The sequence below is a fragment of the Mauremys reevesii genome, linkage group 11, assembly GCF_016161935.1.
Source record: "Mauremys reevesii isolate NIE-2019 linkage group 11, ASM1616193v1, whole genome shotgun sequence".
NCBI classification, from domain to species: domain Eukaryota; kingdom Metazoa; phylum Chordata; order Testudines; family Geoemydidae; genus Mauremys; species Mauremys reevesii.
Genome location: NC_052633.1, coordinates 27,879,745 through 27,899,459, shown reverse-complemented (window position 1 = coordinate 27,899,459; position 19,715 = coordinate 27,879,745). Strand labels below are relative to the sequence as shown.

The window sequence follows — 19,715 nt, the reverse complement described above, 5'->3', positions numbered from 1 at the left end:
CAAAGCATTTTTGTCTATGAAATAATGGGAGTAAGAAAGGTTCTTCAGGATTCTCTTGGCATCTAGTTGTGCATTGCTTGCCTATCCTAAACTCTCATTCAAATCAGTGGGAGTTTGGTGTGTGCAAAATATATCAGGCCCCTTAACGATACAAAGTAAAGTTCTTAACAAAATGTATGGAGTAGCATTTTAGGCCACAAGTAGTCCCACTGACTAATGAGCACACTAGTAGAGCAAGTAATCTTTATTCATATTCAACATTAGAATGTAGCCTCAACTGAGATTATAGATAATCAGAAATAAGAGGACACATTTAGCAATTCAGAGATCTAAGTTTTATTGTTTAGTCCACTGCCCCAAGTGGACATTCATCTTTAGTATAAATCCATTGTCTTCAATGTCTAACATTATAGGTATCCATTCTATAAAACATGATTAGACAGTCCACACAAACAAGATCTGATTTAATTTCTTGCCTGAAAAAGTTCTGTTGATGGCAAAACTCAAATTTCCTTCAGGAGTTATAGCCCAGGATTGAGCCACTGATTGTTAATTTTTTTTTTTAAATAAATGTGACTCATTACAGTGCAAAACCAGATTCTTTCTTGGAAAGTAGGAACAATTATAAATCTAATGAAAGAATCCCTGAGTGCCATTCAGAAAAGAATCATCAATGATTAATATTGATCCTTAAGAGGAAAAATAAAAGGGAGGGGGGAGAGATTGTTATTACAAGCACTTACTGAACTTTGAGGGCTACTACTTCATTTAAAGTTGAGATTTGATATGGGATCCTCATGCATTCACTTCAGATTTTTTCAAAAAAATATTGGTCAGAAACAAATTCTATTTTAAATAGAACATAAAAAATTTAGCAATACAATACAAGTTATCACAATTTTGAGGAAAGTGACCCAGATTCAGCCATAGTGTAAACACCAATAGTTTCAATGGAGTTGTGCCTGCTTACATCAAGGTTGAAGTTGGCCAACACATAAGGCTATTTGAAAAAGATAGTACAAAAAAGTCGAAAGTGAAAAAAAAGTTTCTCCCCAAACATTTTACAAAGACTTCTTAATATTGTTTTAAAAAAAAAAGTCATACCATAGGAAACTCAGAATACTAAAGCAACATTACTGCAGTTGCCACAAAAGTGCATAAATGGTTAATATAAAAGCTCTGTCCCTACCTGCACATTGAAAAATGACTTTAAAAAAAGGTAACTCTCCACTGTTCTCCCCAAAATTGCTTTAAAAGGGTCATACGGTCGCAGCTTGTTTTTGTTTTACAGATGTTTAAAAATACAAGTTTCTAGTAATTTAAAAAGTGTTAAGATGTTTTACAAGAGAATTTAGAAAGATGTATCAATGTTCATAAAATATTTTAAAAATTGTCCTTTACATTTTGTTTAGCCTGGATTAGTAATTTTCTAATACACCAGGCTGATGTTGGGGTTTCTTAAAGCAATGGCATTAGATTAAAATGAAACTCAAGCTGCTCACATTCTGATACTTTTCAGAAAGGCAACCAGTAAATTTAGCCCTTAGCCTATCTTTCTATATCCAAACTCATGACCCTTAACATTATCTGCTCTGTCAAACCTTCTTTAGCACATTTGGTGTGTTTTAATAGAAAAAGCTTTGCTTTACAATGCTACATTACATTTATAGCTTTGGCTTACTTGGTTATACTGTACTTAATTTTATGAAGTGCTACATACATGTAATACAATATTTTGAACTTATTTATACTATAGAATAGTATACGCTAAACCTGCAAAGGTGTTCCTCTAAAGTTAATCAAAACCAGACAAAGGCAAAGAGATATTTTAGGCAAATGTCAGATTTTAGACAAACATAAGAACTTTAAAATAAAATTAAAAATACACAGTACACACAACCTGTTTGTTAGTATAACATTTCAGCCAGTTTAGAAAAAGAATCCAGTTCTCTTACCTGGAGCAGCATATAGGCAGAAACCACAACATTTATGTAAAGGGGAAAAACCCAACAAAAAGATAAAACAAGTTTTACTCAAGCTAACAAACATGAACTATAAAGTCAGGTGAAGACTACACATGTACATCAGCTAAAGAGTACTGTATGTATTTATGCCAGTGAGGCCATAGGCTTCATCACGGTTAAAATGGAAGAAATTAAAAATTACAATTATGATAAAATATTGTTGCATTCCTACACTACATATTTTGGTGATTCAGTTTAAACCCTCAACTTAGCATCAGAGTAATTTCCTTGTAATCCAAATTTGAAACATATGGATGAATTTGGCCAAGTTTCTTATCTGGTTTGGAGGTCTCCCTTGAAGTGAGTGTACTATGACTGTTAGACTGTAGAGAAACACCTTACTTTGCCTGTTATGGCTACTTTGAAGCATCTACCAGCATACTTGAATTATAATTAAACAGGGGGTGGCAATAGTTTGAGACCCCCTAAACAGCGGATGTATTACTAGGTGGTGAATCGTTAGAGACTGCTTTGGATTTAAGACCACAGCAAGCAAAGACCTGATTCCCCAAGGTTTTTTGGGCAAATCGGAAGTACATTATGTGGCCCATTGCAACAAAGGACACAGAAATAAGAACCAGTAAGCCGAAAGCTTCAGGGTTGGGGGCCAGGATGACCATGATGAAATGCAGCAGATCAAGAAGGTAATTCATGGAGTTCTGGACACCGTTTATAATGCCTCTTTCAGACTCTATCACATTTTCTTGGAGCAACTGTGTGACAGTTAAATCAAAGGACCAGAGGCCTATGGGGAAAAACAAAAAACAAAGAAAAACCTTAATTTATATCAAAGGTTAGATTTTCAAAGGGTCTCATTCTACAGTTATTTCTTTACCAACCCAATCTTCGTTATAATAAGCACTGATTTGAAGTCAAACATCTGGGTCAAGTTGTGCTCTCATCTGACTTGAATAGATTTCCCACCAGTGTAACTAAGGGCAGAATTTGGCCCTTTGCTGCTATTTCTTATAGAGAGAACTGGTGCAACACTGAATCAAGTATGCCTATCAAACAATGCTTTGTACAACAATCCTTTCCTTCTTAAGGAGAGAATGGAAACAGTCTAGGATTGTGAAAAAAAAATCTGGATTATATGACACCCACACTAAAACTGAGTAAGGTAAATATTGTACCTTTAACTAGTTTAAATTCCCCATGTGCAAAAGAGAAAAATGTACAGATACAGCAAGATTAACTTCTTTCCCAAAGTAAAATTAAAGAAATTTAGAGCACATCATGTAGACTATAACCAAAGTCTACTTATTGTTTAAAGAATTTTTCATTCCAGTTGTCATCTCCATTTAAGGTTTGTGACTGTAATAATAGTTCTGTCCTGTGGAGAGATTAATGTGTTTGGTGAGGGGGCGGAGGGGGGGGGGGGAGAGAGAAAGAGTGCATGTTTTCAACTGTAAACACTGCAGGAAAGTTTGATTTCAAGGAGAAACTTATTGTAGTCGCTCCTGTGCCTGATTAATCTGTTTATTTAAGTTTTGAGGGTAATCCTAAATGCATGCAAGCCAAATATTTTTCTCCTCCCAAAAGAACAAAAGTATAGAGAAGCCGTAAGAGCCATACTATAAAATGATAGTTATACGTTGTTTCATTCATGCAATTAAATTGTTCTGCTCTTTGATTCTGTTGAGGTGTTAATACTAGGCTGTCTAGCAAATCCTCAAAGCTTTAATTAGATGTTATCAAATATATAGCTATTTTAATTAAACATCTGCAAATACTTAACTCCATCTCATGAGAGAGTATACTACATATGTTTACAAAGGGTACTGAGTAAAGAAACTTACGACTTAATGAAGGCATTGTGCAATATTATACACAAGAAAGTAGGTGCTACGGTAACTACATAGGCAAGGCTACTGCAATATCGAATACCACAAGTTTTAGACTTGTTATGAGTAAGAGTCATGCAGTCAATCCTGGGTTCTTTATTAAAATCTGAGTTTAACAAAAAAAGATCTACAACTAATAAAACTCTAATAGAATTAAAAATAAGCACAGATTAGAGATTTTAATAGATAGACATTACTTACCAACTCTAGCAGCAATGACTCCTGCAAACAGAAGACTAACAGAGATTAAAGGCACAGAGTCAGAACTCATCTCTAGGTCACTGTTAACAGAGCTAGACCTGTTTAACCAGTTGTGCATTCCAGTTGTAAAGGATATTTCAGACATATCAGCTGGAAGTGCAGTAGGCAATGACTGTCCTTCCAATAACCTGGTACGGATGTCAGCAAATGGGGAAACAGTCAAATCCAAAGGACTTCCAGGCATGAACACAGAAATCACACATAAGACCAAGCAGGCAAACTGGGCTATTCCAGAGATGAAGCCTGTGCGAACTAGGCCACATTTGCGACGGAGCCAGGTAAAGGCTACTGTTCCCATGATTCCAGTTATGGCCGAAGCCCCCATCAGAAGGCTTAGCACAGAACCACTCAAACCCTGAGTGTATGCATAACCTGTAGTAATGCAATCAAAGCCCAGAACGGTCATATAGAGGAATGCAAGACCCAGGCCTGCAAGAAACACAGGTTGGTTGTAGTATGCAACCCATCCATCACGAAATGTGATGAAAGGTTCAGCAATCCGGGCACTACAGCTGATTTCCTTCTCCTGATGGGGCTCAAAGACTGTTACATCTTTCTCACCAATTAACTGGACTCCTTCAGTGGGCTTCAATTCGCTATCTGTAAAACAGAAACATAACTATTAAGTGCTTTCCTGCAAAAGAACTATAGGAGAATAGCTCATTATGTTGTATGTATTTAATAAAGGTGCTTCCTTTCTAGGGAGGTTTGTCATTTTAAATATATTCTGGTTAATTATGTTACAAACACAGCTTTGTTAAAGTTATTATATTTCACATTCTACCCATGCCCTTAAATCCAGAAAGGAATAGGGGAACCAAAAAAAATATAAAGCTAATTTCCATTGATTTAAAAAGCAGCTTGTTGTGTCACATTGGGGAAGAGAGAGTAGCCTACTCTCTCTTCTCACACTAGGTTTCTTGTGAAATGTGAACACTAAGCAATGGCTTGTGTGAAATAATTTGCTTAATGACGACACAACTAGGTACTTATATATGGGCTTTTAGTGTTCAAAACACAACAATTAAAAACGTTCAATGCCCCATGGGGTAGGTAAGCAAATGTTGTTATTCCCCATGTTACTGGTGGGTAAAACCAACATGGAGAAGTTAAGTGACTTGCTGAAGGCTACTTATGGAATCTGTGTAATAGCTGGGATTTTAATACAGACATTGATTTCCAATCCTAGACACACTCACACCATGCCAGGTTCTCATTTTGTTGCAAACTTAAAGCCAGGAGAGTTGGCAAAGGTTGAAAAAGCCTTTCAGCTAGAGTGGAAGCTATCTGACACTTTGTGGATGGCTGAACTTTAGTATGTGTTCTGGAGTTTATTTGAACATAAAGCTTTGCACAAATCCCTGCAAACTGGAAGGCCTGTGTGAGGCATATTTACAGCCCTAACAAGTCTAGTTTTAAACCAAGTCAAAATAGTGGGGAATGAGACAGGTTTTCCCAAACACTGACAGTTGCTAAGTTTGTCCTTAGTCTTAAGGAGCTCAAAGAAGCCTCATTCAGAGCTCCAAGGAGCTGTACTCACCTTTTAACCTCTTAACTTCACACCATCAACCTGTGTTGTCACCAACCTCTTGGCATAGGAGAGGTGACAAGGTCTGTTTTTGGAGCACATCACCACTGCTCCAGTATTAACCCCAAGGCACTCTCCTCCACAGAGGCTAAATGTGCTTTCTCAGGAGTCCCATGCACTGCTGGTTGGGGAGAAAAGCACTCAAGGAATGTTACTATCTGGGATCTCCTAAACTGTAGTGTGTGGTTCTAGCAGCAGACTGCTACATGGCCTCATCCTTCACCATCTTTTTACTCTAACATTAGATTATAAATCCTAGAATTTACAAAGAATGTATTTCTTCTTACAATGGCCCCACCCATATGTCCCCCAGGAACTACTCTGGGTCCCTTCTTAAGAACCCTAATCAAACCGTAAGTCTTCGAAAGGACAGTCCTCATTTAGTGGTACTCTAAATGTGAGGTATCTTTTTCCAGCTACTGCAACAAATTCCATATCCTTGGTGGGTGTTTGGAAGCTCTGTGTTTCCTAGGTGCTTTGAGTGGTATTTCCCTGATAGACATCTCCCTTTTTCCAAAGGGAAAAATATTCTTTAGACTCCATATTCCAACATCTTCCACATTTTTGATACATTCTATAATTAAAACTGGCTAGTTTAATAAACCAATTCAAGGAGAGAGTACCAAAATGTCCATTTTTTGGCTGCTGTTTATGGGGTATTCCAGCCATCTGCAACCTCAAATATTGTTACTCAAAACTAAGTTAATTGGTAATGACACCCGACACTAAAACAAGTTGCTCTTAACAGTAAAGAATAAAATCCTGAAAAGTATCATTAAGCAAAAACACTAAAATGTTCTATCTGAGAATAAAATGGAAAATGAATGGTTTCCAGTTTTGGTACTATTGATGTAGTGTATATAATCAATTTTAAAGATATCATTGATACCTTTCTGTACATTCAGTTGTTTCAGCTCTGATTCCTCAATTTTTGAGGTAGCTTTGAGAGCTAGAGCAGGGGTTTTCTGGTAGACTTTCCAAAGCAGCAGATATTCCAAACACATAGACAACAGGTTCCAGCCAGAAATGAAGCCACAGCCAATCACTGGTGAGCCAAAGGTCATTATTTGGCCAACTGCCATTGGGGCCAAGATATTGGTCAGCTGGTCAATTCTTCGTATTGTAGCATTCATATCTATAATATACAATTTGATAAGTTTTCATTAATATTTTGCTTACAGCAGAAGTATTCATTTTAATCTTCTATTACATATACATAAGCCAAATCCCAGTCCCTACAAAAACCAATAGCAAAGCTCCTATTGACTTCACTGGGACCAGGATTTAGCCCTTATGTATAATACTTCTGTCTCTGATGAAAATTAGTTTAATTGTATTGGGCTAATCAAACTAAACTCCCACTGCGGTCACAGAGTTTTGTCAGAGATGTTCATGATTGGGCATACTGGGATTAAAGTAAGCAGGATGAAAAATTAGTAGATGTCTTCAGAATAATACTCAAATGATTCCCCTTTCATCAAAGATCACTATGTACTCCTGGCCCGATTCTGAAGCAAATCTCCTGAAATTAGTGGGCGCACCAAATACAGAATGGATCATGCCCTATGAAAAAAAATTCTGTAATGGACGACAGAAGTTTCTTAAACTATCTGTACAATACTGAAACATGTATTACTTGGCTTCCTCAGCTCACCTCTCTCCAATTACAAATGACCATATAAATACCCATTCTGATAGCAACAGACCTTTGATATGACTAAGTTTCCTTACTGAGGCACGCAGTGGTCATCAATCATTCTTCAATTTCAGAGAGCAAAGTTCTCTCTCTCCCTTCTGTTCCACTCGTGCACATTTAGATGCAGTCCTCTTGGGTTTAGATATTACTATATAGCTCATGGTTCCATTCTAATAATGGAAAGAAGAGTCCTCCCTCTTCCCTCCCCTGACCCCATAAACTTTTGCCTTACTTTCCCCACCAAGTTGCTGTGCATATAGCAGTGACTAATCTTTATTTGCAATGAACTGGTGCCATTAGGAATAACTTTATAACTAAAAGCTCTGGAAGAGGCTTCCATCTTTAACTAAGGAGGTAGTGGAATCCCTGTCAATGGAGGCTTTTAAGAACAGGTTGGACAAACCTGTCGGGGATGGTCTAGATTGAACTTGGTCCTGCCTCAGTGAAGGGGGCTAGACTTGATGACCTCTCGAGGTCCCTTTCAGCCCTACATTTCTGACTGTTCTGTGGCCAACAGAAGTCACTGCATGCTCAACTCTCTCCACCCCTCTCAACAGACCACATATGTAGGTGCTTAAATACAGATAAGAGCCTAATTTTAGAGTCCTATTTTGGAAAATCTTGGCCTAAGATTTCTGTAAAAACATGAACCAAAGGGTAAACCAATATACTGAGGTTTCCCTGAGTCTGCAGACAGCCTGAAATTGCTTGTTCCTTTTCAGAGTTAATTCCTTGAATCTAATGATAAATTAAGTGTCAGTATTAATAGCCAATTCACTGCTGATCAAAGCACACAAGACATAGGTGTCTTCACACATGAAGACCTGCCCGATCTACTGAGAGAGAGAGAGAGGAGATTGTTTCAGCAAGAAGCTTGGGAAAGTAGTATTCCCCCCCACCCCAAATGAGTTAGAAGGGAAGCCATATGGGAATCAAGATGGAGAGAACCATCTGGGATATGTGAGGAGAGAACACAATAGCTTTTATTTGCCTGTTCTGCTAAATTACATAGCTGTGTGCCTTCTTTGTGAAAAGAGTATGAACAGAAATATGTTCTTTTGGCCTTTGGTCATTCTGCATATTTCACAATCAAGGTAAATATTTTACCGATGTTCCTTACAATATAATCTTTGTTTTGTTTTAGATACTATTATAACTAATTAAAAAGAAAAGAAAACCACAGACACAAAACCCTCCTTGGGAGAAGTTTATAAAATTGGAACAGGTTTTCTGTGTGAGGTATTTGTTTGAAACAGAGTTGCAAGAAGGAATGTGCTGGAACCGATTGCCTCATTTCCGAGGTAATCGTACAGAACACAAATGGTCATATGATGCTGCATTAATCTGTCAGAATTGAGGAAGGACAAAAAAAGGCAATACTGTCTCTATTACATTACACCTATTACATGATAGCTCTCCCCAGGGGTGACATGCACCTCTTCTTGTGTGAGGAAGCAGAGAAGGGATGCGATTTGTCTGTATACAGACAAGAAAGATTATTGAGAACCATAAACATTAAGGCTCTGCAAGGGAACTTCCAACAACTTTTGTGTGTTTGAAGAAACTTAAGAAATTAAGACACTACTGCTCTACAGAAGGTAATTGCTAAGAAACTACTGCAAGGTCAAAATAGGGGACTAAGAGGGAGTTTGTAATTTGAGAAATTAAAATTATATATCAGAAAAGGTTACAAATTGTGCACTTTCTTTGCCTAATAAGAAGGTTACTCTAATGTTCTCTGGATACGGGATTCCCTTGGTAATAAATGTTGATAAATCTTAATAGTAAATGCATTGACTAACAGGATATGATTGAATATTAAACACTAAACACAGATGATTTGATGAAATTATATATTTGGTTTGCAGAAATAAAACTGATCTCTCTCAATAGTGTTAGAGTTGGATTAAAACTAGAACTAGATAGTTACCTAGCCATAAAACTATGTTGTAATCAGAGTTTTACAACAGTCATTTCTAATCTCTGTAAATATAGTGAGGAATATGGTAGGGGGAAAGCTGCCCTTTTAAACTGTTGTTCTCTCACAGCTCCTGGAACATGGAAGAATGTGCTGACTTCAGGGTAAAACTGCAGTCTGTTAAAAATCAAGCCCGCATGTTAAGACACTTTTAGATAGTAGAAATCATGTATTTCACCTGCCAATTTGCTTCTGTCTTCACCTGCAACCACAACAATCCAGTCTCTCTGAATTGTGATTGTTGTCGCAGTGCTGGCCAAATTTGCAATATTTGCTATTGTGATAACCAGGATATAGCACATGGTCTGGAAGAAAGGAAAGAAGAAGTGTTAAACATGAGTAAAATGATGGACCAAGTTAATGACTGAAAAGACACCATGCCTTTCTTGGACAACCAAAATTATAGTTCTGTATTTTAAACCATTTCACATAAACATTACTTTTCAGACAGTACAATTATATGAACATTTAAAAAAAATGTATTAAAGAGGTATGTTCCCTGTGCCCTTTTGCAACAAAGCTAAAAACAGTAAGTAGGATTTAATGGCCTGATCCTGCATCATTGAAGCCAATGGCAAAACCTCCATTGACGTCGACGAGTGCAGGAAAAGACTCACTGGGCAGATCCTCAGTTGTAAGAGCTGTATTGGAGTCAAACTAACTACTGGTAGTTACTTTCCTTTATTAGTGACATGTAAGGAGTCTTAAATTTGAGCACTTACAAGAAGCCATCCAGAGTATAAGGTCAAAAGTTGAGTCTTAAACAAGAAGACAATCATCAGGATGATACCACACAGGATGACAGATGCATTCTGTACAACCAAGGAAGTCTGAGCCACTGTTTCAGATAGAAAAAAAGTTTATAGAATCTGTGGATATTCCCCATCTTCATCTTTGGAATTATTTTTTTCCTATGAAAGCTATATTCGAGTCCTTCTCCCTCCCTCCCCATTTTCTCTTTTAAAAATTAAGTTATTTACAAGGTAAACTGTTTAGTGTTCAGAGATCTCATTTTAACTTTGAATCATCTACACACAGAATCAAATTCATTCTTCATGTCGTTCCACTGACCCAATAGTGTAATACAATAAGAGAAAACTAGGCATTTTCCTCCATTCAGCAGGACTTCAAAACAAACACTGTTTTTAAAAAAAGCGAGTATTATTGTGTAAATACTTTAAAATTAATTTTAATTTTACAGAACAGATTTTCAATTAGCTACATAATATGTACTCTTCAGTCACCTCAACATTCAAGAGTAACAAGTTACAAAGGCAGTTATAATATACAGTGTGGAATAGACTCAGACTTTAAGGTCAGAAGGGACCATTATGATCTAGGCTGACCTCCTTCACAAAAGCAGGCCACAGAATCTTACCCACCCACTTCTATAACAAACCCCTAACCTATGTCTGAGTTATTGAAGTCTTCAAATTGTGGTTTGAAGACCTCAAGCTGCAGAGAATCCTCCAGCAAGTGACCCATATTTCTAGACAGATGGAATCAGCAAGGAAGTGTTAAATTATGTTGTCAGATTACTGGATTCCAGAACTGATTCTGCAATCCTTATTCAGGCAAAATTCACATGGATTTCACCTTCTCTCTCTAGCTACAATTAGAGTTTTGTATGAGTAAGGAATAGATCAGAGCCTAAAATTGGTGTTCTCTTATCTTTGAGAGTATCCATATAGAATTATTTAGTCTATTATTATTCTGAAATATTTATAGATGTTAGTAAATTAAGCCTGGTTTTCATATTTAACCAGAGGATCTTTCTAGCGTGCCATTATGCGGACAGCTGCTTTAGATGGCTTCCTCTTCTGACTCTGATTTGAGTCACCCCATAATAGGTAATAGCCTCCACTAAGGCTGCTAACCTTTAAGCCTTGAGTTCTTGTCCACCCAATCTCCGATAATGGCTCCCAAAAGGAGAACTGATCCTGCCACAACCAGTCCATAGACAGCAGTCAAGAGTAGGCTGTTTCCATAAAGTTCAACCAGAAAGACAGACACTGCAAAGTGCCACATCCGATCTCCCTTTAATAAGAAAAAAGTTGATATCAGTATTTGCATTTTGCTAGATGGTAGCTGATTTCCATGTTTTAATAGCTCCACAAAGAATACCTATGCTAACATGGCATTTAACAACTTGGTTACTTCCTTCCCGCCCATCCCTCCCGCTCCTAATATAAGCCCTTCCTGCCATTCTGTGCATGGAGCACCCTCCAATGTCAATGGGAGCTTGGGTCCAAATCAATACTATTACTGGTCCCAATTAATGTTGGTTATCCTCAATATGTCATAGTACCAAAGGCTTTCTATAGTAATATTATGAGCCAAAATTCTGTCCTCAGTTACAACCAACAAGCCTGAGAAAGGACTAAGTTTCATGAAGATTCTTCATCACAGAAGCTTATCCTCATCAGTGCTCTTTTAGAAAATGTAACTTTGTCCATGTGATACTAAAGTTTCCAAGGGTGGAACTAAGCAACTGTCATCTATTCTAGCTGTTCAAGTTTAAAGTAATACTACCAACTTTAATCAGCACTTCTGTCTGAATACATTTCACCTACAAAATACCTTCTAAGACAACTGTTAACTGAAAGAGAGCAGAGAATAAGTTGATTTCCTAGGTAGTCCATTTTACTGTTTCTGTTGTATTGTTTCCCCTGTAGAGGGCCAGACTCTGGCATTTGTATGGAGCTTCTACTTAGGAAAATGTGACTGGAAAACCACAAGTTAGTAGGGAGATGGGTGGTAAGTTTTGAACATGAAACCAGATTTTAGAAATTGACTAGATTTCAAGTTAAGCATCCTTAAGTTTCCAACAGAAGAGTGGTATTTAGAAATAATTTATCCTTCCTGTATTGTAGTACCAAAACTTGTGATAGCAATTGCAATAGTTTAAGAACAGCTAAGTGTTAAAGATATTCAAGGATCTAGTGTAAAGGCAGCCATTCTTAAATTTTATTCAAAACAAGTTTCCATTATTGTGATTTACTAACAATGCTGTGCAATACGCATATATCCACAGCTGGCCACTGAATATTTTATTTTCCCTTTATTTAGGGCACATAATTTAGGTCATTAGCTTATTTTACTTGAGAAGTATATTGCAACAACTGCATTACAGAAGTTGTAGTGTACTACTGCAGACATAATTTGGTTAAGGAGAGTCCCTAATGGTAATCTATTATAGAATATATATTCTTCAGTTATCAGCCTCTTTTGAAATCATTTTCTGAACAGTACAGAGGACATTGAAATGCAGAGTGTTCCAAGTTTGTTTAAAAAAAATTTTTTTTTTTGCAAGACCAGAAACTGAGTAGTCTAACAAATTGAACAAGATGGCAATAAAAGAAAAGGCCTCCCAAGTGTCACTCAGTTTGGGACCAAATTAATTGTTGCTGAAAGTCCAGGGAAGTAGCAGCAGTATACCCCAGTGATGAATTTGGCTTTTGGGATTTGTTAGAATACATGAACTGAGGCTCTTCTGGAGATGGGTTGCTCCAAACACTCACAAATTTAAAAGCTTTATCATTTATGCAATTGCCTGTGATGGCTGTCAGAAGCAGGGCCACAGATTTTTGGGGCTCAAGACAAAATCTGAAACTGAGGCCCCTGTGGAGGGAGGGTTGGAGAGCAAGTCTACCCCACATTCACCTTGCAATGGTAGATGTCCTGGGGATCTGGGCCCACTCACTCCTGGCATTGTGATCTTTTGCACAGAATCACACCACCACTCAAGTTTGGTCTTGCCACCCCCACTGTAATGGGCATGCAGCTGGGATAAACATAAGCAGTGATGTGACTGTATACACCAGATCACAATACCATTCACTCAAATTCCACAGACTTGGGACCTCTCAGACAGGCAGACCCCAACAATTGACTTGATTTCTCCATATACAAGGACAAAAAAAAATTCCCTCTAACATGCTATGCTTACATTCCTTATTTGGGAGGAGTATGTGTAAAACTATGCATAATTTAATTCTTTCATAAATGGAAGTTAAGTGTCTTTCTGAATCAAGAACTCAGTACGATTCAAGCTACAGTACTTCTTATTCAACTTTCACATGTATGTAGGTGGTCACTGAACCCTAAATTCTGGCTACCTTATTATGAAATTAGTGCTTTCTTCTGAACTAAATTTCTATCTGAATGAACAACGATGCAGACCTGATATACTTCTATTCCTGCATCAAAGTTTTAGTTGCTGAAATTGATTAAATAAAAAAGGAGCTTTATGGAACCCCCACCCCTGTCCACATACACCTTTTTAAATATTGAAAATGATGCACCGTGACAGCTATTACTCTCCAGGTAAAACCTTGGCCTCACTGAAGTCATCAGCAAACTGCAATTGACTTAAATGCACTCAAGATTTCTCCCTCAGTATCTGCAGGCCAATATCTTGCTACTGGAGACTAAGAACCCAAATACATATTAAGTGTAGCCTTCTCTTGGTTCCCTACGCCTGTATTACATTGTATGAACATGGACATTACTCTTTAGCTTTTATTAACGCAAAAAAATTAAAAAGCAGTTTTGTCTTGTTTACACTGTGATTCTGTAGCAGTAGCTTTGAGCAGCATCAGCAGTTTAGGAGTTCATTAACTGGGCATTTTCATCCATTGTGTTCACCCACAGTCCTTTCATGCTACTCCACATTGCCTCAACTTCTCCAAAGCTAGCTGTTTTCAACGGGGGAAGCACACTGGTTTTCGTTTTGGGGTTGTGTTTTTTACTATCAACTTAAAAAAAAGTCAGAGATCAATTAATTGCACAGAACAAGAGGGAATTGAAAATTAAGCAGCACAAACAGAAAGTAACAACCCAGTTATGCATTTTTAAACTACACCCAGGACTCAGGGAATTTTGATAGTAAATTTAGCCTTAATACAGGGGTACTGGAACAATTTTTATAGTGGGGGTGCTGAGAGACATTGAACCAAACTGTAAACCCTGTATATAAGGGAAGCCACTTCAAGTCAGGGAGTGCTGCAGCACCCCACCCCACCCCACCCCCTCTAGTTGCAGGACCTATGCCTTACTGAAAAGGCACATAACAGGCTTAATCCTGCTATTCTTGAGATCTTTCTAATCATTCATAACATGGATATTAAACCCTATTTATTTCTGTATGAATGACAGCTATTATCCTAACCATTCCTCTTTTAATGGCAGTTTGATGATTTTAACACTGTATTATAGTACTACTGTATACAGTTGATAGAATAAAGTTTAAGGCCCTGATCCCAGAGGTATTTAGGTGCCTAACTTCTATTGATTTCAAAATACCTCTGTGGAACTGGGCCTAAGGCACCAGCTCAGTAGAGCACTTAGCTTGTCCTTGACTTCTGTGGTACTTGAACACATGCTTAAGTGCTTTGCTGAACTGGGGCTTAACAGTCTTATTCAGGACCTCCTTCAGGTCTCTGAATGATTGTAGAGCAGTGATTCTCAAACTTTTGTACTGGTGACACCTTTCACATAGCAAGCCTCCGAGTGTGACCCCCTTATAAATATATAAAAAGGTATTTTTAATTTAACACCATTATAAATGCTGGAGGCAAAGCAGCGTTTGGGGTGCAGGCTGACAGCTCACAACCCCCCACATAATAATGTCCCGACCCCCTGAGGGGTCCCAACTCCCAGTTTGAGAACCCCTGTTGTAGAGATAAGAAACAAGTATGTTTAATCAGTTACAGTTTCTTCCTGTAAGCAGGTGCTTAACATGGAAGCTAATTATGTTTTCCCCAACTAGAGTAAAAGAGGTTTATCTATACAAGATTAGATATTCTGAATACATATCACTGATATTGCAGTATGAAAACTATACAAAAGCCATCTCAGAGATCTGGGTTGATATGTTTCCATCTTGAGGGGCAGAGAAAAAAAAAAAAACAACAAACAACTTTCCCCTTCTCTATTATTGAAAGTCTTATTTTAGGCTCCAAAGAGGAATTACTGTGGGTTAAAGAACTTTTTAGACAAGTACAGGACTGAGTCTTAAAAGTTAGACTAAACGTCTGTTGCTTAAAAGGAGTTTTCCTGATTAAGGCCAGCAGATTCAGATCCTCAATTGGGTTTTTGAAATCAATAAAGGTGTATAGTGTTTAATACTGCTATAAAGCTGACGTTTTTCACTCAACTGTTTGCAGTAGTCCAGATTATCCTACATTCTGAGTCAGTCACCTTTATTCATGTTGAATGATACCTTACCTTAATCTGTAAGTAGCCCCTTTGATGGATTTCAGTGGGACTATTCACATAGTAAGGTGCCACTCAATGTTAGTAGAAATAACTAGCAGAACATTGAGCCTGATTCTGCTAAGATGTGCATTTTGTTGCCTGAACATACTACTTCTCATAACAGCAGTAGCACCAACGAAGTCTTTGGACTAAAATAATTCTTTGCTATATTGTACGCATTTAAACCAAAAGTTTACTGTTTCTCTCCAGGCCTTCTTAGGACAGACACAACTGATTCTTTACATTAATGAAAGTGAGTTATACAATCTTGTACTCCTAGAACAGTGTGCTCAGTGCTGTACAAAGTACATACCAAGCCAGTCTCTGCCGCAGAGATTTTACAAATTAGTACAGACATAGAAAGTTACTTTAAAAAAGTGCTTTTACTCATCTTCATAATTAATACTTATCTTAATCCAGTATCTTGCAAGTGAATGACATTAAACAATGTAGCATTTCTCAGGCTAGATTCTGCCACTTTGTATGATTTTAATGAACTGGGAGATACATTTAATCCAAATCAATTTCTAGATCTACTTCATTCACCTTGTTAGCAATTCACATTGCTTCAAAGGTTGGTTTAGATACAGGTGAAAGTGTTTCAGTAAATAGGCACTGTGTTACAGGTAAGGATGTTACATTTCAGAAAAACAGGTTTCTTAAGTACTGATGACTAGGAAATCCATTGTACAACATTCAGTAATTTACATTGGTGAGCAGGTATAAAAACCCTTCAAATTATAAAAGTCAAGGACAAAGCAGTAAAAATATACTTTGATTAGTAGGGCTCAGTTTTATTGTTATCCTCCACTCACTTTGAGTAGCATTTACTCTCTAACAAACCTTACTGGTTTCAATGACCTTCTTCAAGGAGTAAGGTATTACTCAGTGTGTGTGAGGGTAGTGAATCAGGCCCTTAGACAATTGTGAGCAATGCACTTTTATTTATTAGAATATTGCAAATATACTGTACCATACTCTGTAAAGATTACACAGACTTTGAGATCTCGCCACAGCACTTTGCAATTAAGACTTTGCCAAAGACCACCTTCTGTATATAAATTATAGCATGCAGTGCAGTCAAAAGCAGATTAAGGAGGTTCCACTGCATGATGTAACACACACACACTTTCTTTTTAAAAATTTGTTTTTAACTTACCCAAGTGGACAGTGCATGTCCAAGATAAAGAAGAAACTTTGCAGATGTAAAGTAATTGACACAGGATCCTGAAAATGAAATGAGAGATAAATGCTAAAGATGATTCAGATGCATTTTGCCTATTTGGCATCTTCCTTGGTTGCTACTAAATTGTATTAATTTTTAAGTCAGCAATCTCTACACTGCAAAAAAGTCTTTTATCGCAGAAATAAGAAAAGATGTTTGCTATACATGTTTTAATTCCACACACTGGAATAGCCACAGCATAGCAGTTGTGCAAGAGAAAAAACATTATACTAAAATGAAGAAACACTGAATGTATCTTAACATGTCTTACTAGCTAAATATGCACAAAGTTTTGCAGCATATTTACATTGTGCCACCTGATTGTACCCCATCCAACTCATCCCACATGCAGTACCAGTGTTTCTCAATGACCAGTCTGCAGACCAGCACCAATCCCTGAGATCTCTCTGACAGAGTTTAGGAAGGCCAGTCCCTGGTATCAAAAAAGGTTGAGAAACACTGCACTACACCACCAATGCGTGCACCCTTTCCACACAGCACTCTATACACACACACACGACACAGACATGTTAGGCTCTGGTTCAACCTCAAGTCACTAGACTTGATTCAAGAATTACAGAATGTAATTCTGTGGCCTCTGTTACAGAATCACAGAAAAGTAGGGCAGGAGCCTGAGCCAGCTCAAGCCCCTGGCGGATAGGGGGGCCAAAGCCAAAGCCCAAGGGCTTCAGCCTCAGGCAGGGGGTCTGTAACCTGAGTCCCAATGCCCAGGTCTGAGGGCCTTTGGGCTCTGGTCACAGGCCCCAACAAGTCTAAGCCAGCCCTGGCAACCCCATTAAAATGAGGTCCTGACTCACGTTGGGGGTCCCAACCCACAGTGTGAGAACCGCTGCATTACATGATCAATAGGAACCTTTCTGGCCTTAAAATCTCTGTATTACCTCCTGCACAGCCCACTGCAGCAGAACCACACGATGCCACGGCCCCCGTAACCCCACACATGTAATGTCACACATCTGAGCGGCATGGGGTGAAGTGCTTGTAAGTGCCACACCCGCACTCCTTCCCAGGCAGCGTACCCCACAAACGTGCTGCGTCCCTGCGGGTCAGCAGCCCCCCGGGCTCCCCGCACGATACTGACCACAGCATCCTGCGCTGCTTGTCTGCTCTGCTGCCCGAGTCATGTCCGCTCGCGCTGCCAGTCCTGTGCCCCAGCCGCGGGCGCAGAGGAGGGGATGCGCGGGGAGCAGGAGGCGACACGGCTTCTCTGAATGTTTGAATTTCCCAACTTAGCTATCACTGTAGCTGAAGTTGGGAAGCGATAGCCTTATGCGCGGGGGCTGGCGGGGCTGCGCTCCACCAGGAACGGGCCCAGCTCCTGCGGCCGCTGCTACAGCTGCCTAGCGGCTCGCCACGCTTTATAGGCAGGCGGGGCCGAAGGCGGGGAATGAGGTCCCAGGAGCAGCCTATCAGCGTCCGCCTGATCTGCATGTCTCCACCCGGCAAGTGTAGCGCGGCGAACGGCTCCCTCCGGGAATGTGCTGCTTATGGCGTAGGGAGCATGGGCACAGGAACTGCGCATGCTCAGTAACCGCTGCTGAAGCCCTGTCGTTAGTGGAAGATTCTGCTGCCTGCTTTTTACATGGGCTAAAAAGGGGCAAATCGGGGGAGGGGGATGGCCAGGGACTGCGCAGGGGGCGAAAAAAGACCCGCCAAGCCTCGCCCTGCCTATGGCCGGGGGCGCGGAGGGATAAAGGAGCGATGCGGCGGGACGTTAGCCGGTTGTGGAGGAGAGTTGCGCTGTGGGCGGCGCGCGGGGCGGACGAGGAGGGGCTGGAGAGGCAGCAGAGTAGCTGTAGGGAGCGGGTGTCGCGCCCCACAGGCTCCAGCCAGGATCTGTGTCCCCGCCCGAGGGACAAACCTTCACGCCTTACAATGTTGTAACCCTGCTTCGCAGAGTAACGCTGATACACAACACACCGTGACTCAGCATGAAGCAGGTGATGTCTCGGGACGGGTCAGGCTCAAGGCTTTGTCCCGTCCCCCGCCTAGACTCCTGAAGGATGTAAGCAGGCAGCACTTTAACAACCTGTCTCATGTATTGATTGCTGGTTTCCCCCGCTTGAAAACCTACTGGCGTTTGAGGTTAGGAAGCCTTTGCTGTAACTCACATTTATTAAGAGGGGACACTAATATTAAGTAACAAGGTAAAGGAAGAGAAAAAGTAAAAAGTTCTGCTACTATGCTGAGATATATATATATATATATATATATATATATATATATATATATATATATCAGATCTCATGAGTCCAGTATTGCCAACCCCAACACAATCATGAGATTGGTTTAGAAAAATCATCAATTAAAAAAAAAGTTGGGTTCTTATTTTCCTTTGGGGTTTTAAGCCTTTAGGGTTCTCAAGGTTTTCTGAACCACGAGGTCTAAAAATTTACTTTAAAAATCAAGCTGAGATCATGTAATCACATGACTCAAGAAATTGGGACTTAAGAGAAAACGCCAAATGTAAGACCCATGCTAAAATCACAAGGGTTGGCAGTACCGTGAGTCCGAGCTTTCAAAGTGCATATATAGTCAAAGCTCCTCTGGAGTATGAAGCAGGGGACCAACAAAAAATTGGTTGCTTAACACAGTTGCTGTAATTGTCTAATAAATATGGAGCAGAACTGTACTCAGTACATTCACAGATAGTTGAGGGCAATGGTTTTCAAACTTTTTTTCTGGAGACCCAGTTGAAGAAAATTGTTGATGCCTGTGACCCAATGGAGCTGGGGATGAGGGGTTTGGGGTGTGGGAGGGACTCAGATCTGGGGAAGAGGGTGGGGGTGAGGGCTGTGGGTGGGGCAGGAAATGAGTTCA

At 39.3% G+C, this 19,715-nt stretch overlaps 2 protein-coding genes across 4 annotated transcripts in view; one reads left to right on the top strand and one right to left on the bottom strand.

The window, feature by feature from the left end:
- Positions 1-312: 312 nt before the first annotated feature.
- Positions 313-18,252, bottom strand: SLC40A1 (solute carrier family 40 member 1). 3 transcript variants are annotated; one of them, XM_039494612.1, is made up of 8 exons: positions 17,977-18,252; positions 16,809-16,876; positions 11,269-11,428; positions 10,114-10,229; positions 9,570-9,696; positions 6,607-6,852; positions 4,070-4,729; positions 313-2,769 (listed from the first exon to the last, which is right to left on the bottom strand). In XM_039494612.1, exons 1-8 carry the CDS (start codon positions 18,017-18,019, stop codon positions 2,450-2,452), a joined length of 1,740 nt encoding a protein of 579 aa, XP_039350546.1. In that variant the 5' UTR covers positions 18,020-18,252; the 3' UTR covers positions 313-2,449. The 3 variants fall into 3 exon arrangements, with proteins under 3 accessions (XP_039350546.1, XP_039350547.1, XP_039350548.1); XM_039494613.1 differs by lacking the exons at positions 10,114-10,229; positions 11,269-11,428; XM_039494614.1 differs by lacking the exons at positions 10,114-10,229; positions 17,977-18,252.
- A 415-nt stretch (positions 18,253-18,667) lies between these two features.
- Positions 18,668-19,715, top strand: part of ASNSD1 (asparagine synthetase domain containing 1) — an 84,164-nt gene continuing 83,116 nt past the window's right edge. The window contains exon 1 of the mRNA XM_039494350.1: positions 18,668-18,980. The gene's annotated coding sequence lies outside the window, so the exon portion shown is untranslated. The remainder of the gene's footprint in view (positions 18,981-19,715) is intronic.